A 19,170-nucleotide genomic window follows, 5' to 3' on the forward strand; every position below is an offset into this window, starting at 1 on the left:
ACATAATCTGTGTATTTAGTAAGTTAATATAGAAGATTTTTAGGTCACCTGAGACGAAGTCTCAAGTGACCTATTCTAATCACCTTTTGTCCGTCGTCGTGCGTCGTGCGTCGTCTGTCGTGTGTTCGTAAACAATTTACATTTTCGACTTCTTCTCAAAAACCCCTGAAGAAATTTCAATGAAATTTTGCACAAATCTTCTAAGGCATAAGGCCGATCAAAATTGTGAATTATATGACCCCCACCCCCCAGGGGGCTGTGGGAGGGGCCAAAAGGGGTAAAATTGACTAAAATTTCAAAAATCTTCTCCACTCACAGATGTGGTAGAATCAAATATTCTTCATAGATAGAAAGGTCTCAAGTCCCTCTACAAAAATTGTGAATTATATGACCCTGGGATCTCAGGTTTCCCCCTAGGGAGGGGGTTAAATTTACAATAGTTTATATAGTGAAAACACATTTTGGAGCATTACTTGGTCATTTATAATAGAAAATTAGTCAAATATTGTCAGAATTATCCCTATGAAATGGCCATTGAATTCTATTAACAAATTTTCCATGACTGACTCACAGGGGCCTTAGGGGCGGGGCCAAAAGGGGTCAAATAGGCTAAAACTTCAAAAATCTTCTTCTAAAATTCTGGAACTGGTAGAATCAAATACTCTTCTTAGATGGAAAGGTATTTAGGTCCTTTACAAAAATTGTGAATTATATGACCCTGGGGTCTCGTGTTTCCCCCTGGGGAGGGGGTCAAGTTAACTATAGTTTATATAGGAAAAACACATATATGAATGTTTTTTGCTTATTTTTCGTAGGAAATTAGTCAAACTGGGTTAGAATGTTTAGCCTGAGATAGCATTTTATCGTCATATCCATATTGGTCCTGGCCGACCCCCAGGGGCCTTAGGGGCGGGGCCAAAAAAGGGTCAAATAGGCTAAAACTTCAAAAATCTTCTTCTGAATTCACAGATTTGATAAAACCTGATACTCTTCATAGATTGGAAGGTCTTAAGGCCCTTTACAAAAATTGTGAATTTCATCGCCCTGGGATCTCAGATTTTCCCCTGGGTAGGGCGTCATATTTTCTATAGTTTATATAAGAAAAACACATTTATGAACATTATTTGCTTTGTTTTCATAGAAAAATTAGTCAAACTGGGTTAGAATTATTAGCCTGAAATAGCATTTTAACACCATATCCATATTCGTCCTGGCCTGGCCGACCCCCATGGGCCAGAGGGGCGGGGCCAAAAGGGGTCAAATAGGCTATAACTTCAAAAATCTTATTCTGAATTCACAGATTTGATGGAACCAAATAATCTTCTTAGATTAAAAAGTGAAATTTATAAAATCACTGACACTGCATGACTGACTTCTTGTTTGGTTTTGTTGGAATTTAAGCATAAGGTTTGGTAACATAATACACTATTAAAATGAAAAACAAAAAATAAAAATTCTAAAAGGTTCAACTTTAAAATTTATTCTAATTCGTAAATACTTTTTACAGATTTGAACCAACTTTGCAATGCTTTTCTGTAGCAGCACACAGGTGACCGTCAAGGCCTCTTGGGCCTCTTGTTTGTTTTTGGTTCATATAATTCAGTGGATGTATACCTACATAGTTCTTTGTTGAAGGTACTCTCGTTCAAAGTTTTAAGTTGGTAGTCTGGTATCTTGTCAAACTTCAAAGTTGTGAATAAGATCATCTTTACTCTGCTGCTGAGGAACAAAAAAAAAACCATAAGAACAAATTGTTTGAAAGAAAATTTTTAATATGAAGGGTTCATAACAAAACCCTGCTGTACAGTCTCTCCGACAATGGAGTTTAGCAGTGTGCCGTTTTGGACATTGCTGTTTATTACATTTCCTATAATGCATCGTTCCTAACTATATATAATACCTACATTGATGCCCTTTAAAAACCTACAACTGTTTACATGACTGTTCGTATTTTAACATCTTGCAAGTGTAAGGGTTATCTCCCCTCTTGCAGGGAAATCAAAGAGCGTCGTCGTAATGCATGGAGCCTTGTACACCATATCCAAGGGGATTCATATACGTCCTTGACCGTATCACAATAATGAACTGGACACAAAATTATGAAGATTTTATCAAATAAGTGATCTTTAAAGCAAAGACATCCTGCCATTATATATATATCTACGGTATATATATATACAGCAACGAGGTGAAGAACTGAGCTACAAAATATTTTGTTACGAAAAAGAACCCCGCATACAAAGATTAGATTAGTTACGTTTTTTTAGCTGAACACGAATTCTACCATAATTTAAAATAAAATATGTTTGTCATGTTAAAAACGAGTTAAAAGCTGATATTTAATTTGGAGCACGCCGCGCCGTAGCAAGGATTATCGTCTTAAGACGACGACGCCATTTCCTCACTGAAACTGGTGACGAAATTGGCGATACTCGAACTCTTTCGTAACAACATTCGTATTCTGTTCGTTCTGTGGCCTACCATTCTTAACAAGCTATGGTTTCGTCGCTTCCTTACCAAAGTTATGAGGCCTTGAAATAACCTTATCCCAGCATACTTATCAATCAAATCAATGACTATCGGATACCCCCAATGTTATATAGATATTACCAAAATCGGATAATCATTCCTAATCATTTAGTTTGATGACTTAATCCATTTAATTAATTGAAAACTGTAATGAGATTTTTACTGAAGAATGAAGACCCGCTAGTATTCCTGCAGGTTCTTTACAAAGACTTGGAACTTAGTTCTCTCTTCAAAAACGCCGAGACGAGAGAACGGCGTCTTACATGATCATATTGTCTTATTATATAGACGTTGCTTGAAGGAATGTTTACATTGCGATTACTTCTTCTAAATACCCCTTCCGTTTGTTGACAAAAACATATGCTCAAATGAGTACGTTCGCCATTTACTTTCAAATGTTAGTATAAAAGCCCCAACAATCAATTCTAGGCTTTCCATTTTAGATCATTTTACAAAGAGCAACTTTACCTTACATCGAGTAAAGCTAAACTGTATTTGAAGACAGCATATTGCATTTGTTCCTTTTAAACCTATTGAATCCTTGTCAAGTGCAGTCGTGGTCAACATATGTACATTTGTATGGGAACTCCGAATCAGTTTTGCACAGGTGTTGCGTACCTTTTCTGTGTACCGTCATTTTGCTAGTCGGCAAGTTGTCGCAAATGTCAGCGGGAATTGCAGAAATGACGTCAATGGTCAAGGTGTTGCGCACAGGTGCGTCAAACTCATGATTTCTCTACACGTAATTTGATATAATAATCGTATATAATTTAGTATATAATATGTAATCACTAACATGGTCAGAAATATGTCTACGAACCCATAACGCTGGTTCAGTTTGATATTATCTCTTTCTTAATGAGTGCCGTACTGTCTTAATAAAATATGTCAGTTTAATTAAGATCATTTGATCTAATTAAAACTAGGTTTGATACTTTTCATTTTTTCAAGTTTCTATTTTTTTATTCGTCAAAAATGCGCAGTTTAAAAAGACAAAAAGCCGTAGATCTACTTATACCTATATTGAAACATGTAAAGAGTCACAACGACAGTTACTTCCAGCAAATCATGTTCGTAAATGTAAATTAAAATTTACTAATAGAATTTTAAATAGACTCATTGAGAGATTAAGTGTATAGTTCGAGTATTTTTTTACCTTGTGATTTCTCTGTGGCTGGTGTCATTGTTTGAGTTTTTATCAGTAAATGTCCACCACGTGTATATGTACAGTAAGGTAAGGAATGTCAGGTATTTCCGCGCCGGTCCCAGTTTACACTACATATGATAATAAACAGAAATGTCGTCTCTCTATCTGCAGATCGTATTACTTATCATGTATAGGAAATCATGCTTCAATGAATTTCAAAACTAAGATTGATTGTACATATTTTCCAAACCATTAGCTTTTCATTTAGTTTTTCTTTTTTTCTTCTCAGTCAAAAGAATCCAGCGTTTTGAAGTAGACTCGGGACTTGAGGTTAATCCTATTTCATACACTGATACCTTTAACGTGTTCAAATATTCCGTTAGAACTTTTATATCAAGCCGTACATTTAGCCTGCGGAAATTGGTCGAGTTTATGTTGGCAATGAGAAAATATTTCTATAATTTATCGCCACACATTGTGTCAAATATATACTTTGGTTAGCGATCTCTATTTCGGCAAATAATCTTATAAAGAAAGTCCTTATCGCCAGAAATCTAATCAGTAACCTTTATAGCTAGTTAACACCGGTATGTAAGTAGGTAGCCATATACACATAGCGTTAAGCTTTACAGGTAAGTTTGCCCTCAAACGTTATCTTTGACGCATTAAAAGTGACAAACGAAACGACCCCAGTTGTGAATGAATCATCTAAGAAACCCACACTAAACTAGTCTAGATTCTATATTGACTGTCCATGGATACATTCGACGTTTATATGCCCTCATTTCACCACGTGCTTCGTCGACTGTGTACACAGATATTTGTATACAAACATATCGACCGCGGCTCAACCCCCTCCCATTAGCAACTTGAGTGCGAGTGATGCTGATAAGCAAAGGTTAAAGTTTGACCCGGAAGTGGTGGCAAGGCACACGAGCAGCCGTTCAGTGGGTGAGTTTGTACACAAAACAAAGAGATGGGACGGAGGGGTTTGGAAACTTAACGAGTGGAATTTTACTTCTATCCTACCAGGATGTATTTAATGAGGTCCAAGAAGCATCTTGAAAGTCAAGATTTAAAGGAATTACAGGACAAACGTGAAAAATTTGCCGAGCGACATCGGGATGCTTCTAGTCGATCATCAGAGTCTGTTTCAATGGATAAAAGTCCTGCGAAAACAAATAAAAAAGACGAGTTTACTTTAGAGGAGCTACCAGACGGAGCTTGTTTTAGACCAAAGTCTGTTCTGTCAAATGTCCAAGATGCTGAAACGGCTGTAAGACCAGCGGAGGTAAGTAGAATGTGAATTTATTATTCATAGACATGTTTGTTGACATTTCACCAGACACTGAATCAGCTGTGTATTGAACTCGGTTACCTGTACTGCACATAGGCCCATTTAAAGAACTGTTATTTGGCCTTTCAGTGTCAGTACAAAGCAAGGAAAGTACATTTAAAAAGAATGATTAACTTCAGCATATCAGCTGAGTGATCTTATAGGTGGATGGAATTTATGATGGAGGGCCAGCTTTATTGGGGACTGAAGGTCCTAGTAACAAAGTTAGACATCAGCTGCTACTGATAGTGGTAATTACATAATTTGATATTTGTAAGGAAATATCATTCAAATATAAAGAGTTATGGAAAACATGAAATTTGTTTTTTTATCTGATGTTGTTAATGTACTGCTTGACCCTGTTTATCAACTTTTTGGCATTACCGTAAATGACTTTAAAAACCACCTTTTTTGAAAAAAATTTTTATAATAATTTTTCCCCATAAAAAATATGCCCCCATATTTATCTTTCATTTTCATATTTTCAGACTTGAGATTGAACAATATTGAAAGATTTTAATTTCAGTGGGAAAAAGATGCACATAAAAGTTTGTAGTTTTGTTCTCCTTTGATGGGTTACTATATGATATATAGTTATTTTATTCAGTTCAGTTATTTTATTTTCAATTTTAAAAAATATGTATTTTAGAGTTTAATTGATTTCAAATAAATTATAATAAATCTGATTCATAATATGTCCCACATGCCCCTGACAGTGTTATATAGCTTATTAAAATTCTCTGAATGTAATTATAGAATGTCTCAGGGCAGCAAGTTTGGCAGCTGTTAAACTAATTATGTACAGGAACCCCTAGGGAAACCAACTATTGGCATGTCCACAACATTGACTGGCTCACAATGACATCGTTTAGGTACCTATTATTTAATCCCTAAAGCTATTCCTGTTTAGTTGTAAAATTTTACTGCCCTGAAACTTCTCTGTTATAATAATTTGAAGTCAGCAAAGAAATTACAATGGGAGAAAGTGTGTGCTATATGTGTGCAGGTGCAGCTAAATACTGAAAATAAAGTTCAATTGATTGATATGAAATCATACTGATGATATTGATTTCTTATATAGACTTATAAAAATTGTCTTTGTTATAAATCATTGTAAGACAAGAGTTGACAAAGATTGATAGCTACACAGATGTGAATCGTATTGATTTGTATATAACTCTGTCACTATATATACAGGGCAATGCTTTTGATATTCTATAGGTGTTAAAACAGAAAGTGTTGAGGAGGAATACAAAATCATGTCGATGTCTCTACCATAGGATTGCTGTTGAAGCAGCTGTTAAAAGTTGAAATTATTTAAAAATGTAAGAAAAGCAGAAATGTGTTAAAATTCATATCTAGTAATTAGGTTACAGGTAATTTGTAACTGACATACAGTAATTTGAGAAAGGACAATGCAATCTTTGAAATACTCTTGACCAATTCTCTTTGTTTGCTGGAATGTATTAAACTTAAGGCTATAACCTTTAGGTCAGAGACCATAAATTTGAGTGTATGAACTGGATATATTGAATGATGACTTCATAGCAAATCTATTTAGTTAGTATACATTCTATACAATGTAGCAGTCTGTAGACATAGATACCATTGTTATACTGTAATTCAGAGATGACTGTTGATTCTTAGGATAATAGGTCAATCTTATTTGTGCTGGTTAGGTGAAGGTACTGAAGGAACAAGAAAAATCTGAAAGTTAGATATGATATTTGAAGTTGTGAACATTATGTTTGCTTTTAAACTCTTCTATTTTACACCAGGTTTAAGGTCAAGGTACAGCACTGTAAGAAGTGTTTTTTAACAAGTCCCCACTATGTACGTGTCTGACACTTGGAGCGTGTCCTTACTCATCTCACCACTTCCTATTGTGGTTGGTTTAGATGGTGATCTCGATAAACGTGATGTCTTCATGAAATTTGACATCCGCGTGCATGTAGGTTATACACTGACTTATTTTATACCAATGTGTTTGGTGTAGCAATGTGGGTTGTACTATCAGGGTAAAATTGTAGGTGAATTGATCAGTTTAAAAGATTTTTATACCATGCATGTATAATTGAATTACATATCAAGTGTGAAGTAATTTTTCCTTCAGTTCAGTTGTTTGGTACGGCCAAGTTTAAATTTCTTATACATGTAGTTAAAAATGGTATTCCTTGACCCAGCTGTATAAAGCTGTTCCTAGTGTCTTACTAAAGTTACAATGAATACTGAACTTCAGTTAAACTTAATCTGTTTCCAACCTGTATCATCAAAACTGTTAGATACATTTATTGTCAAATCTTTTTTAATTGTGCATATTGCATTTTGGGACCGATCAGTCAACAAGATGGCCGACAGGCGGCCATCTTGGATTTTGATAGTTTAAGTTTGTTACCGCTATTTCTCAAAAAGTACTGAAGAGATCTTTCTCAAATTTCATATATAGGTTCCCTAGGGCCCTAGTTGTGTATGTTGCATTTTGGGACCGATCGGTGAACAAAATGGCCGACAGGCGGCCATCTTGGATTTTGATAGTTTAAGTTTGTTACCGCTATTTCTCAAAAAGTACTGAAGGGATCTTTCTCAAATTTCATATGTAGGTTCCCCTAGAACCCTAGTTGTGCATATTGCATTTTGGGACCGATCGGTGAACAAGATGACCGACCGACGGCCATCTTGGATTTTGATAGTTAAAGTTTGTTATCGCTATTTCTCAGAAAGTACTGAAGGGATCTTTCTCAAATTCCAAGCATAGTTTCCCCTTGTACCCTAGTTGTGCATAGTACCTTTATTGTCAAATCTTTTTTAATAGATAATTTCACAAAAAGCAAAGTTTTAACACTTTGTTTGCATTCAGAAAATTCATAAAATACCTGGGTATCAGTTTCCCAAATTACGTCTTGAGCTTTACTGGTATATATGGTAAAAACTTTTTATAGATCTATAAAATGTCTTTGTGATATAAATTTTGATCAAATGGAAGTCAATAATTGCAATAGCAAGCAAGATCATATGGATTGCTGATGAGAGAAATATGCTTGAAATCACTCCAGGTTTGGATTAATGGAAACAATCCAACATGATGTCATGCGATGCCTCAGATTCTTAGTTTTATCAAAACTTTAACGACCAAAATTCTGGCTTACTTGCACACAATCATTACTGCGGAATCTGCATTTGATTGCATTATTTGAAATATATAAGTGGAGGATGAAAGCAAGAATTTCCAAACAATTCTAACATTGTAGCTATGTATCTGTTGTAATGTACTTGCATTCGTACTTCCAAGGTAATAGGTTTATATAACTGAAGGAATCTCTTGCTACTTTTGTAGTGCTGTGATACTGTTGTCAACAAGTTAGTATAAGGGTTCCTTGGTACACATTACCACACATTTTACAAACAACAGTTGATCAGTTGTAGCTGATTCTTGATGGATTTTTGACAGTTGGTAAAAAGTTTGTTAACTCTGACTCTTCCTTTCGTGTTGATGTAGATATATTGATTACTTGTAAATGGTATAAGAGAGGAAGTAGAGATGAAATGATTGTCCATTAACTGACATGCTGATGATGAACCAGACAGCCAGTGAACTGAGTGGCCTAGTTACACAGGGATATATAGGCTCCTTATAGTACATGTGTAATGTAATGGTCTTCTTGTTGGGTTATATTAATACATGTACATGTAATATAGTGGATTTCTGGTCAATATTCCTATACTCTTATATGGGAAAAAAAATTAAGAAGAAAAAGTAGATACAGTTTGGGATTATCTATACTCAAGGTCATTAATAAAAAAATAAATATAGTTTAACCTTATTATTTGGAATGATGAGGAAAGTGACAAAAATTAATAATGATAGGAAAGATTAAATGAATGATCTTTCTGTATTTTTCTTTCTGAGTAAACAAAGTCCTGCCTAGATTAGTCTCCAGGCAGCTGTTTTCATGATTATCTTATGCAGTTTACGTTTTTTGCCAGATTCAGCACCTGAGACGCCATTTCTACCACTTCCAATAATTGCCGGACAGTTGGTCCAGATCAGATTTTAAAATAGTCGGTCTGAGTCAAATTCTATTGGACATGTTCATCAGACCAGCAAATTTCGCGATGTCTGATTTCAGTAAACAAAAGAACAATAAATTAAATGTTAGGAGTAGATTAGTTGATATTAAATAAAAAATTGTGTGTATGATTTAGATCTAGGGCATTGTTTTAGGCTGAGAGATCAGTGGCCTCAGATTCAGCTATCAGATGGACTCTGTACAGTAGTAAAGATTTACTGATTGACATTGTTTGTAATTTACATAAATAGATAGCTATAACTACACACTATCAATATAAACATATCAGTATGGGTATACCTTCCTCACTCACATTGATCATAAATGTTATTGTTATTAAGTTACATAAACATTAGCCTAGGGTGTAAACCTATACGGACATATTGGGTAGTCTCACTAACATACTTGATTATTATTTTGTGTAATAACATAAACACTGTGGCCTACAGCCTGAGGTACACATAACTGTATGTAATGATGACTACAGAGTCAGACAAATATATACCTCAGCCCCTCGATTTACCAGGTGTATGATATATAATACTGTCGTACCTACATCATCACTAACAAATTCATCTCATTCCTGACCTCATATTTTAGCTGTCTTTATGTTTTTTGTGCCTCCCAGGCTCTTCCTCCCCATGAACTTTGGGGTGTTAATAATAAGTGGGTGGAGGTTTGGGAGGGTGAGTGGTATACACAAGTTGTGTTACTAGCTATGCCCATCTCGACCCTTACTGTACCATCAAGCTCAGGGCAGTCATTGATTTAATTAAAAAAGTAGCTTTGTTTTGTGTATGAACAGCACTGCTTATAGAGGATTTTCAGGTTTTGACAAACACCATGGTTACATTTTAGACTAGCTTACTGCTCCATCTAGATCTGCATTTTGTTGAGAGATACACAGGGCTTTAAATTTGCGCTTTATACTCAAAATGTAGAGAACAAATACCGGTATTGGACATCACAGACTCTCTCCTTTAGGCCCTTATTTGGTATACCAATCCTATACTAGTAGCCAACCAATTGCACGTATGCATGAAGAAATCCTTTAGTAATGCCAGCTCCCCTGTTCATATAAAAAATTTATTTCTAAAATTATTCCCATTTTGGAATTTAGCACCCAAAAGCATTTTCAGGCCTAAGTGGTTGTTTTGTCTTATTACATAATATAATTTCATTGTTTTTGTAATAACATCGTGCTAATGGAAGAATTACTCAATAATTTCAATTCCACAAGTTCCATTTAAAGTGAAGAATAGATCACACCAGATAATAAGGAAGTTATATTTGTTATGTAGTTTGAATGGTAAAAAATATCCTTTGGACTTAATGTGTTTCTGAACCTTCAAGTTGAAATTGTATTTTATAATTGGAATCTCTTGTTAGCGTAATAAAACTTTATTCGTGGTAAATAAGAAATGTTCAAGACATCTCGTGAGCAGATCCTGGACGTTCAATTTATGTAATATTTAACACTAATTTGAACTTGAGACATAATAGCAAAATAAAATAAACAAAAAGTTTCTTTCAATTCCAAACAATTTTGTAAAAGATTTACTAATTAAAAGCTAACCATACATTTGAGTATAAGCCTCCCAGCTGCTGTAGCACAGTCTGACATCTGGAGAACTCTCAGGTCTATTAACCCACATTTGTAAACACTTAACATTACATTTCTATACAACATTTCATTCCATAAAATCATAGATTGAAAATTAATATTAAAGTTGATGGAATTATTTTCAATGAAACCTCACAATAAAGTTGACCTTTTTCAGCTGGTCGTGGAGATATTATCTTGTTCTTTTTGTCAGGTTGTGTTTTGATTTTAAGTTGTTTTAACCCGCCACAACAGACCTGGTACTATAGAAAGGCTTTAAAACTACAGAGGAGCCATGTGTTATGTACAGGAAATGTTTAATTTTGTTTATGACGAACTCTATCACCTATTCCCCTTATACCTTTCCTGGGGCTGCACATGTTCAGGAATAGCAGACTTCTGTTTTCTCTCCCTATGGTCAAGGTCAAGGGCTGCTCTTGGTACACAGATTTATAGGATAAAATTATTTTTTTGTTCAATTAAAATGCAACTTGCTGTGTATGATATAGCCTATATATTTATAAATAACTACACCAATTTAAATAATTTATTGAACACTGTTGAAATATCACAGTGGTACTCAGTAATGCTCAAATTGAAATAAAAGAGTTCTAATGAAATCTTGATAATTTGAACTTCTAACAGCAAGACAAATTGTGTTCAGAAACAGAATGAACCAGTTTACCCTAGGCCTCTGAACTATTCTATATCTGTATTTTTTATCAACTAATTAAAAATTGATCTTTAAAATTTCAACATTCTGTGTCCCCTTTCCAGAAAGCAATTGATTTGGAGAATACATTTGAATACAAAGACATTTTATATCAGAATCCTATCTCGTGTTTATTTTTGTTGGAAATGTTGACTTGTGATTCTGGTGTATTGTTGCCTGTTACATCGGATCCCGTTGGTGGTACATATAGATTTGATCTCATGAATGATGACAGTTGTTTCATTCTTTGTGTGAACAGTAGCAACAGCTTTCTAATTCCAAACGCTATATTGATTAAATGTGTTTTCCTCGTATACATATGATTAGAGTTTGGACCGTTTACCCCGGGTTTTGACTACCTGGAGTTGTGTGTGAATGAGTCACCACTTCAGGAGTATTGTCGATGACCATCAGATTGCTCAGCGTGTGGAAACGTTCTCCATACTACCTTATGAATATAGGCGTCATTAATGAGCTGCCTGGTACCACTGGGATCTCTGAGCCCTATACCCATTCATCCCTTTGATGTCTATGACAGACTTTACTGGACAACTCTCCAGCAACATATGTTTCTATTTTCAGACCACACAATAATAAACATGTTTTGTGTTGATACAACATATCAAATTCAACACATATAGAACATGGTCTATAATTAGTGGTAAATTTATGGTAAAATTCCTCCTGTCATGAATCTTGTCTGCAATTAATAACAGGAATAGAAGTACTTTGCCTTCCTTATCAAACCATTAAGACCCCTTTCCAACTTGCTAGTTGGGGAATACATAGCATATTGTGAAAATAACTATGGTACCTACAGCTAGAAGGCAACATCATCTCATTTACAATTAATACCTGCAACATTGGGATGATAAAAGAAGCATGCCAATCAGAACATTAACCATTGAAAAAAAAAATCATTTCAAAACTTTCATTTTAGTATAAATTGTATTGCACACAAAATTAAAATAGTGGTTGATTTATATATATATGAAATTATTTTTAAATATTTTGTATTTAGTCTGTAGTTGATTGATTGAGAAAGATGGTGTGTATGTCTAATGGACATAGCTTGTACCATTGTCCAGTTCTGTGCCATCAGTTTTGGGCTGCATTAGCACAGCCTGATACAGTCTGCTGCCAGAAAGCTTTCTTTTGTTAGAGTAGACTTTAAATATCTGCTCAAGTAGACCTCGGAGAATGTGTGGTGCTGAAACCAAATATAGATATCTCAATTAATCTTTGTGAAGTTGATGACCTGTGATTTGTACTGTAGTCTTCAGCAAGACAAAGCACAAGGTATGATGGAGCTGAGAAGGAAGTCTTTTCTGCTTTATTGCTTACTGTATTCGACCCAATAAACGCCAAGGGCGTTTAAAAAAAATGAAAAAATGCAAAGGTGCTAATAAGACAAAATTATTGCAAATCTATACAGTTTTGTGTAGTTTCGGTCATTATTTATGCCTGGGCAATTGAAATTGAGGCCTCAAAAAGGGGGAGGGGCACTTTTAAGGACATGGGCTCTTATTGGGTCGAATACGGTAATTAGGAGATCATAGTGGTGGACTGGTTAAAGTGTCACAATGTATTAAATTCCTCCACCTGTGGGACACAGTTGCAAGTCCTGACTATAGGATAAGATTTTAAGCATACCTTCTGCTTTCCTTCTTATTTTCTATCTGGCACACAAGTCCTTAAATGACCCTGGATATTATATAATGTGAGGTTTAATGAAGTTAACCAGACCAAAGCATGCTTCACTAACAATTAACCACAAGTCATGTCCTGATTATATGAAATACAGTATTAAAACGATGCACCATCATTAAGGTAATGGTTGAATTGTCAATTTAGGAATGATTTTCATTATAATCCAAATGGATTTAATTATCTCTAATTAACTATAATGGATTTGGTTTCTTTATGTCATGTAAGGTTTTATTTCAATGTATATGTGAGCATGTCTGTTGGGCCTTTTGTATAATATCACTGTGCCACATGCGTGGTGAAGGGGGTATGGAGTTAATTATAAATTGTATGTCGGTGATTACATGAAGTCAGGCTTATCTAAGATCTGGATTACAGATTGATGTTGAGTTGTCTTCCTGTGTGCGCCTTGGTAGATATATGTATTGATTATCTGTGGAGTTTAAGTATAATCCCACTGTTACATAAAATGGAAACTTTAGCAGCTATCTTCAGCAGGATTCATTAGCCGAGGCCTAAATATAGGATCGGTGACAGCTTGATGTACTGACTTCTGTTTGTGGTTTTAATGCTGTGACCTTATTTTTTCTCTCTTGTTTCCTGTAAAGCCTAGCTATCAGATGTTGTTGTTTATTTTTCTCAGTCGTTGTTGTAACTTTGTAGCAGATCTTTTGGCTGTGGTTAGTGTGTACATTCCACCTCTTGATACATGTTTGAGCTCAAATAACAAGTGAGGCAGTTGCTAGTTTCTGACCAAGGTACGAGGGTTTTACTCTGTGTACTCAAGCTTTTCTCCACTTATAAAACTTGACACATCCTTACATGGTCATGGCAATGTTGAGCAAAACAAACTAAATATGATATTCTCTTTTTGCTTTATAAATCAAGTTCATCTGACAAAGTCTAGTTCTAAAAAGTTTTTCTACGGACCCTTAGAGTGCAGTGAAATCACTGCAGTAGTTGATTTATATGGAGTGGAATATTAAACTAGATGCTCTATCACAGTTATGTACATGTATAACCTGTAGACTACAGTAGGTCGGGGAGAACAGAGTACTACATGCCTCCCCCATGTTCAGGGAGAACAGAGTACTACATGCCTCCCCCACAGTCAGGGAGAACATAGTACTACATGCCTCCCCCCATGGTCATGGAGAACAGAGTACTACATGCCTCCCCCACGGTCAGGGAGAACAGAGTACTATATATATAGCTGCATGCCTTCTTCCTCCCCCCGCCCTCCTCTCATACTAATTATACTAAACATGTATAGATCATAGATGTAATAATTAAATAAGTAAAACAATACCTGATTAGTATACTACACTGGATACTCTCTACTGTCTCCAGGGTAAGGAATGCTTTATCGTTACAGATAGGCGTGCTATAAATATGCAAAGTATGCACTCATATAAAGGAACAAAGCATGGCAATGTATAACCTTCTGTGATATGAATGAAGAATTTCTTCTGGGTGGTATTTTGGAGAAAGGTTACCAGGTGTTACTACATTTGTGTGCTTAATTCATACAATAATTGGAACATTATCAGTCCCATATCTTTATTCTATTGAAATTGTCTTGAATTTCTTTCATATCATTCAATATCTGTCTTTGAGCCAATATTACTTCATAGTCTATCTTTGGACAATGTCCTTCCTTGGTCTATCTTTGAACCATTGTCTTTCGATGGTCTCTGTCTTTGGACCATTGTCCTCCCTTGGTCTGTCTTTGACATTGTCTTTCATGTCTGTCTTTGGACCATGTCCTTCCTTGGTCTATCTTTGAACCATTGTCTTTCGATGGTCTGTCTTTGGACCATTGTCCTCCCTTGGTCTGTCTTTAGACCATTGTCCTCCCTTAGTCTGTCTTTGGAACATTGTCTTTCGATGGCATAGTCTGTCTTTGGACCATTGTCCTTCCTTGGTCTATCTTTTGTCTTTCGATGGCATGGTCTGTCTTTGGACCATTGTCCTTCCTTGGTCTATCTTTGGACCATTGTCATTCCTTGGTCTGTCTTTGGAACATTGCCTTTCGATGGCATAGTCTGTCTCTTGACCATTATCCTTCCTTGGTCTGTCTTGGAAGCATAGCCCTTCCTTGGTCTGTCTTTGGACCATTGCCCTTCCTTGGTCTGTCTTTGGACCATTGCCCTTCCTTGGTCTGTCTTTGGACCATGGTCTGTCTTTGGACCATTGCCCTTCCTTGGTCTGTCTTTGGACCATTGCCCTTCCTTGGTCTGTCTTTGGACCATTGCCCTTCCTTGGTTTATGTCCTTCCTTGTCTTGATTTGCTTTTGGTCCATTGCGCTTCAAATTCCTAGGTCTGTCTTTGGACCATTGTCCTCCCTTGGTCTGTCTGAACCATTGTTCTTCTTTGGTCTGTCTTTGAACCATTATTGAAATTGTCCTGAATCCTTTTGTTTGTCATTGGACCCTTGTCCTCTCAATGTCTATCTTTGTACCAATTGTTCTGATACTGATAGGGATTGTCTGTCTTTTCATCGGTTAATTCATAGGGACAACAACATTTTATGTACTCTATCTATTTATACAGGGTTCATTTGGTTTAATGTATAATCTCTGTCTGGAATTTAGAGTTAAGATAAATCGCTATCAGTCTAGTAGTGTATTGCAGTTGGTCTTTACAGTAGAAATTTCCTAAAGTACAATTCCAAATTAAAAATTTATTTTGATCTTACTCAAAATGAAAAATTACATACCCATGGTGAAATTATCTGGACTAAAATTACATTTCAGTTACATGTTAACTTGAAATATGAATTTTTAGATGCAGTTAATTATACTAGCAATCAGATAATTACCCAAATATGTTGACGGCCAATTGCATTAATTAACTGCTTGTGCACTCTAACAGTACAATGTTACTTAAGCTTTCCAACCCTTCAATTAATAAATTTCGAAACACTTTAAAATATATGTCCATTGATAGAACTTCAAAGAGAGGTCTCTAATAGCATATTAAAGTTAGCAAAATCAGCATCAAATTGGTGTAATTATCCACTTTAATGCCTATAGCTAGCACTACCAAGGCAGTTAGGTCCCTAATACAGGTTCATCACTATCAAAGGCTGCATTTTAATGACTATTCTGGAAGTTATTAACTGATTGGAGAGTCCTGGAATGTGAAAGTCAGATATACCAGGATAGCTGTATACATGTGAACAAACTCATTAGAAACTACCCAATTACTGCAAGTGAAGAAAATTTCCACAACCCAGACAATGTGTCTAGGAGCATATTGTTTAGGACAGAGTCAGTAGGTAACAATCAGTATATATCAAATGTCCTTGAATTTTCACTTTGTGGCATTTATATAGAGTATTATAACTTATCTTTGGTGGCATACCGCTGCAATTCCTCTCTGGATAGATACCGCTGCAATTCCTCTCTGGATAGATCTAGCTCCAGCAGTGTGGACAATGAATTTTGTCAAAGTTTAAAGGCCATTTATCCATACTTGAAGACCGTTAACAAGGGTGTAAAGATATGATCTGTTTGAAATAGATATCTTGTTATTGCTTGTAATAGGTTGTGAAAACACAACTTGTCTAAATTTTATTTTGTAAATAAAACGACATTTCTTCATTTATTAAATTATAGGTGCACTATAAGTATGTTGGTTAAGTACTAGTGCTGTATTTTTGGGATAGTCTTATGCACCCCTAGGCTATGATTATATCACTAAGTTAGACTTGTACTGAAAATACAGATCAAAACAGCAGGAAAACCACACCTTGTGTGCTGTGTAACACACAGCATGTTTTAAACTCCATTTACCAACAGATAGATACATTACTTCAGATTTTGGCTACCTGTATCATGCACTTTAATCGTTTAATCACAGAGATTTTAAGGTTGAGGAGTGATGTAGAAAATGGCCTCTGAGCCTGTATATCTGTTGATGATCGAACTAAACTGCCGTAATTTACCTCATAATGGTGCCACTTCCTCCGCTACATCCATCTGTTCAACCATCCTCACCAGATTTTGTTTGGAGATTTCTATAAAAAAAAAACCCTGTAGGATGCAATATTTTATCAAATGTTTGTTAGATTATTGTGATAAGTACTAAGTATAAAGTTTTTATCTAAAGCTGTATGAACTTCATTGATGATTCTTTCTCTATTTTGTTTGATATGAAATGAATGAATTTTAATCGCTCAAGATTCAATAACATTTGCAAAATAAAATTACAGTAACCAAATCTTCAGTCTAATTAAAATCAGATTAATTTTGTTAAGGTAAGATTGCTGGCGTTTTCGTTTAGTAACATTGATATAACAATCATCATCATCCATCATATTGTCATTCTAACGGTATCATTTGTCGTAAACTTCTGCTTGATCAATAAAATCTCCAAGGACTTCGAAGCAAAAATTGAGCTTTGGAGGTCACGATAATTTCAACATGGAGAAAGCTAGCACTTTAAATGAATTTTGTTGCATAACATCCAAATTGATTACAAGGAATGATGAATTATGATGTTGAATTAAACCTTCAGTTGGGAAAACTATTGAATTCATAGATGTAAAAGTAATTAGGTAACATTTAATATGAAACAGGATAAAAAAAGAGATTACGATTTCAACATGCTAAACTAGAAAAAAAAAACCCGAATTGTGTTTGGGTTATATACCTGGTAGATGATATAATTATGGGTTTATAAGACTGATGTATGGCTCAATGTTATGTTTTGTAATATTTATGGCAATAAAAGAAAACTATAAAGATGAAAGATTTGTAAAATATTTGTAAATATTGTTCCAGTATATAAATGTTGTCCTTGGCTCCCAGGGGCAGGGAGTTTTTGTGTGGATATTTAGCTGAAGGTTGTATTTTTTTTTTTTTATTTCTAATGGGAAAGCACTGCTCTTTTTCTTATCCACATTGTCATATTGTTGTTTAGAATCAATACACTGGGGACAAACTCCAGAATTAGAACATTGCCAGAGTTAATCTCAGCCATGTGTTGTTGTGTAAGGTTATAGTAAATGAAGCCCAATTTAATGGGCTCAAATTATAACTTAACAGCCAACACATGTAGAAAACTGATCAATGTTTGAAATTGAATTGTTTCCTCGCAGACGTTGAAGATCAGTTTCTTGGTGATATAAGGCTGATTGATGGGTAGTTAAGCGTTCCTCCGTCCTCTCTCGCTCTCTCTGCCGATTGTTTTAGAGGGATATTGCTAGCGTGTGTTTTATCGTCATTCTTACATGATTTACACCGTCGTTCAGTGAAATGATTCCATTAACTTGTGTCTTTGTAATGTTACTTGGTAACGACCAGAATTGGTTGTATCAGTGTACGTTACAACAACAGATACCATTATAGTAGCTCTAGATGTTTTATCACCATCTATAGATTTTACATGCAAAACATGTTTAATGATGTCATATTTTTGTGAACATATAAGCTTACTTTGAGACAGTTAACCCTGTAACATCTACTATACATGTTACTTGAACTGTTATATACAAAACCTTAAATTAAAAACTTTGACCATCATATCAACCAAAAATTTAAATAAATGTTATCTTTAAGATAGAGTCCAAGTACTTCACTTTTATTTTGTCAATACTATTACAGCAGATGCTACTGTCACTTTTGATGAGATGATCATCAATTTATTGATGGATTACATATCCTGTCATAGTCAGTAGTGGTATTCGTTGAGCTGAGCATCTCGGGTCAAAGTTTTTGTTTTTGAAAGTTTTGAGTAAAGACAAAGTAATGCCCTGAGACAACTTTTGACAGATTAGACCTGGCTGTATCCAGACTGCTATGGGACTTAATTAGGTGAGAGCTATCATCTTGCCGTGTATAGAACTAGCACTAGCCAGACTGCTAACAAATGATGATTAAGACCAATTGAATTAAGATTCTACATGTTGATAACTGTATTGTCCCTGAGGGAGTCGGGCAGTATGTGCTTTTTATGTAGACTCAACTCTGCTGTCTGAGAATGGAGATATACATTTCTTGTCTGTATTGCTCACTGCAGCCACATGGCTTCATCTCAAAGACGTGGATGGTACTAAAGGAACA

At 35.2% G+C, this 19,170-nt stretch overlaps 1 protein-coding gene across 2 annotated transcripts in view; it reads left to right on the forward strand.

The window, feature by feature from the left end:
- Positions 1-4,125: 4,125 nt before the first annotated feature.
- LOC138320490 (tensin-4-like) overlaps positions 4,126-19,170 on the forward strand; it is a 106,968-nt gene continuing 91,923 nt past the window's right edge. Inside the window, exon 1 of one of the 2 annotated variants that reach the window (XM_069263476.1) lies at positions 4,126-4,967. In XM_069263476.1, coding sequence (XP_069119577.1) covers positions 4,710-4,967 — 258 coding nt within the window. In that variant the 5' untranslated portion in view covers positions 4,126-4,709. The remainder of the gene's footprint in view (positions 4,968-19,170) is intronic. The other variant, XM_069263486.1, reaches the window with a different exon arrangement.

Source organism: Argopecten irradians, chromosome 1, assembly GCF_041381155.1.
Source record: "Argopecten irradians isolate NY chromosome 1, Ai_NY, whole genome shotgun sequence".
NCBI classification, from domain to species: domain Eukaryota; kingdom Metazoa; phylum Mollusca; class Bivalvia; order Pectinida; family Pectinidae; genus Argopecten; species Argopecten irradians.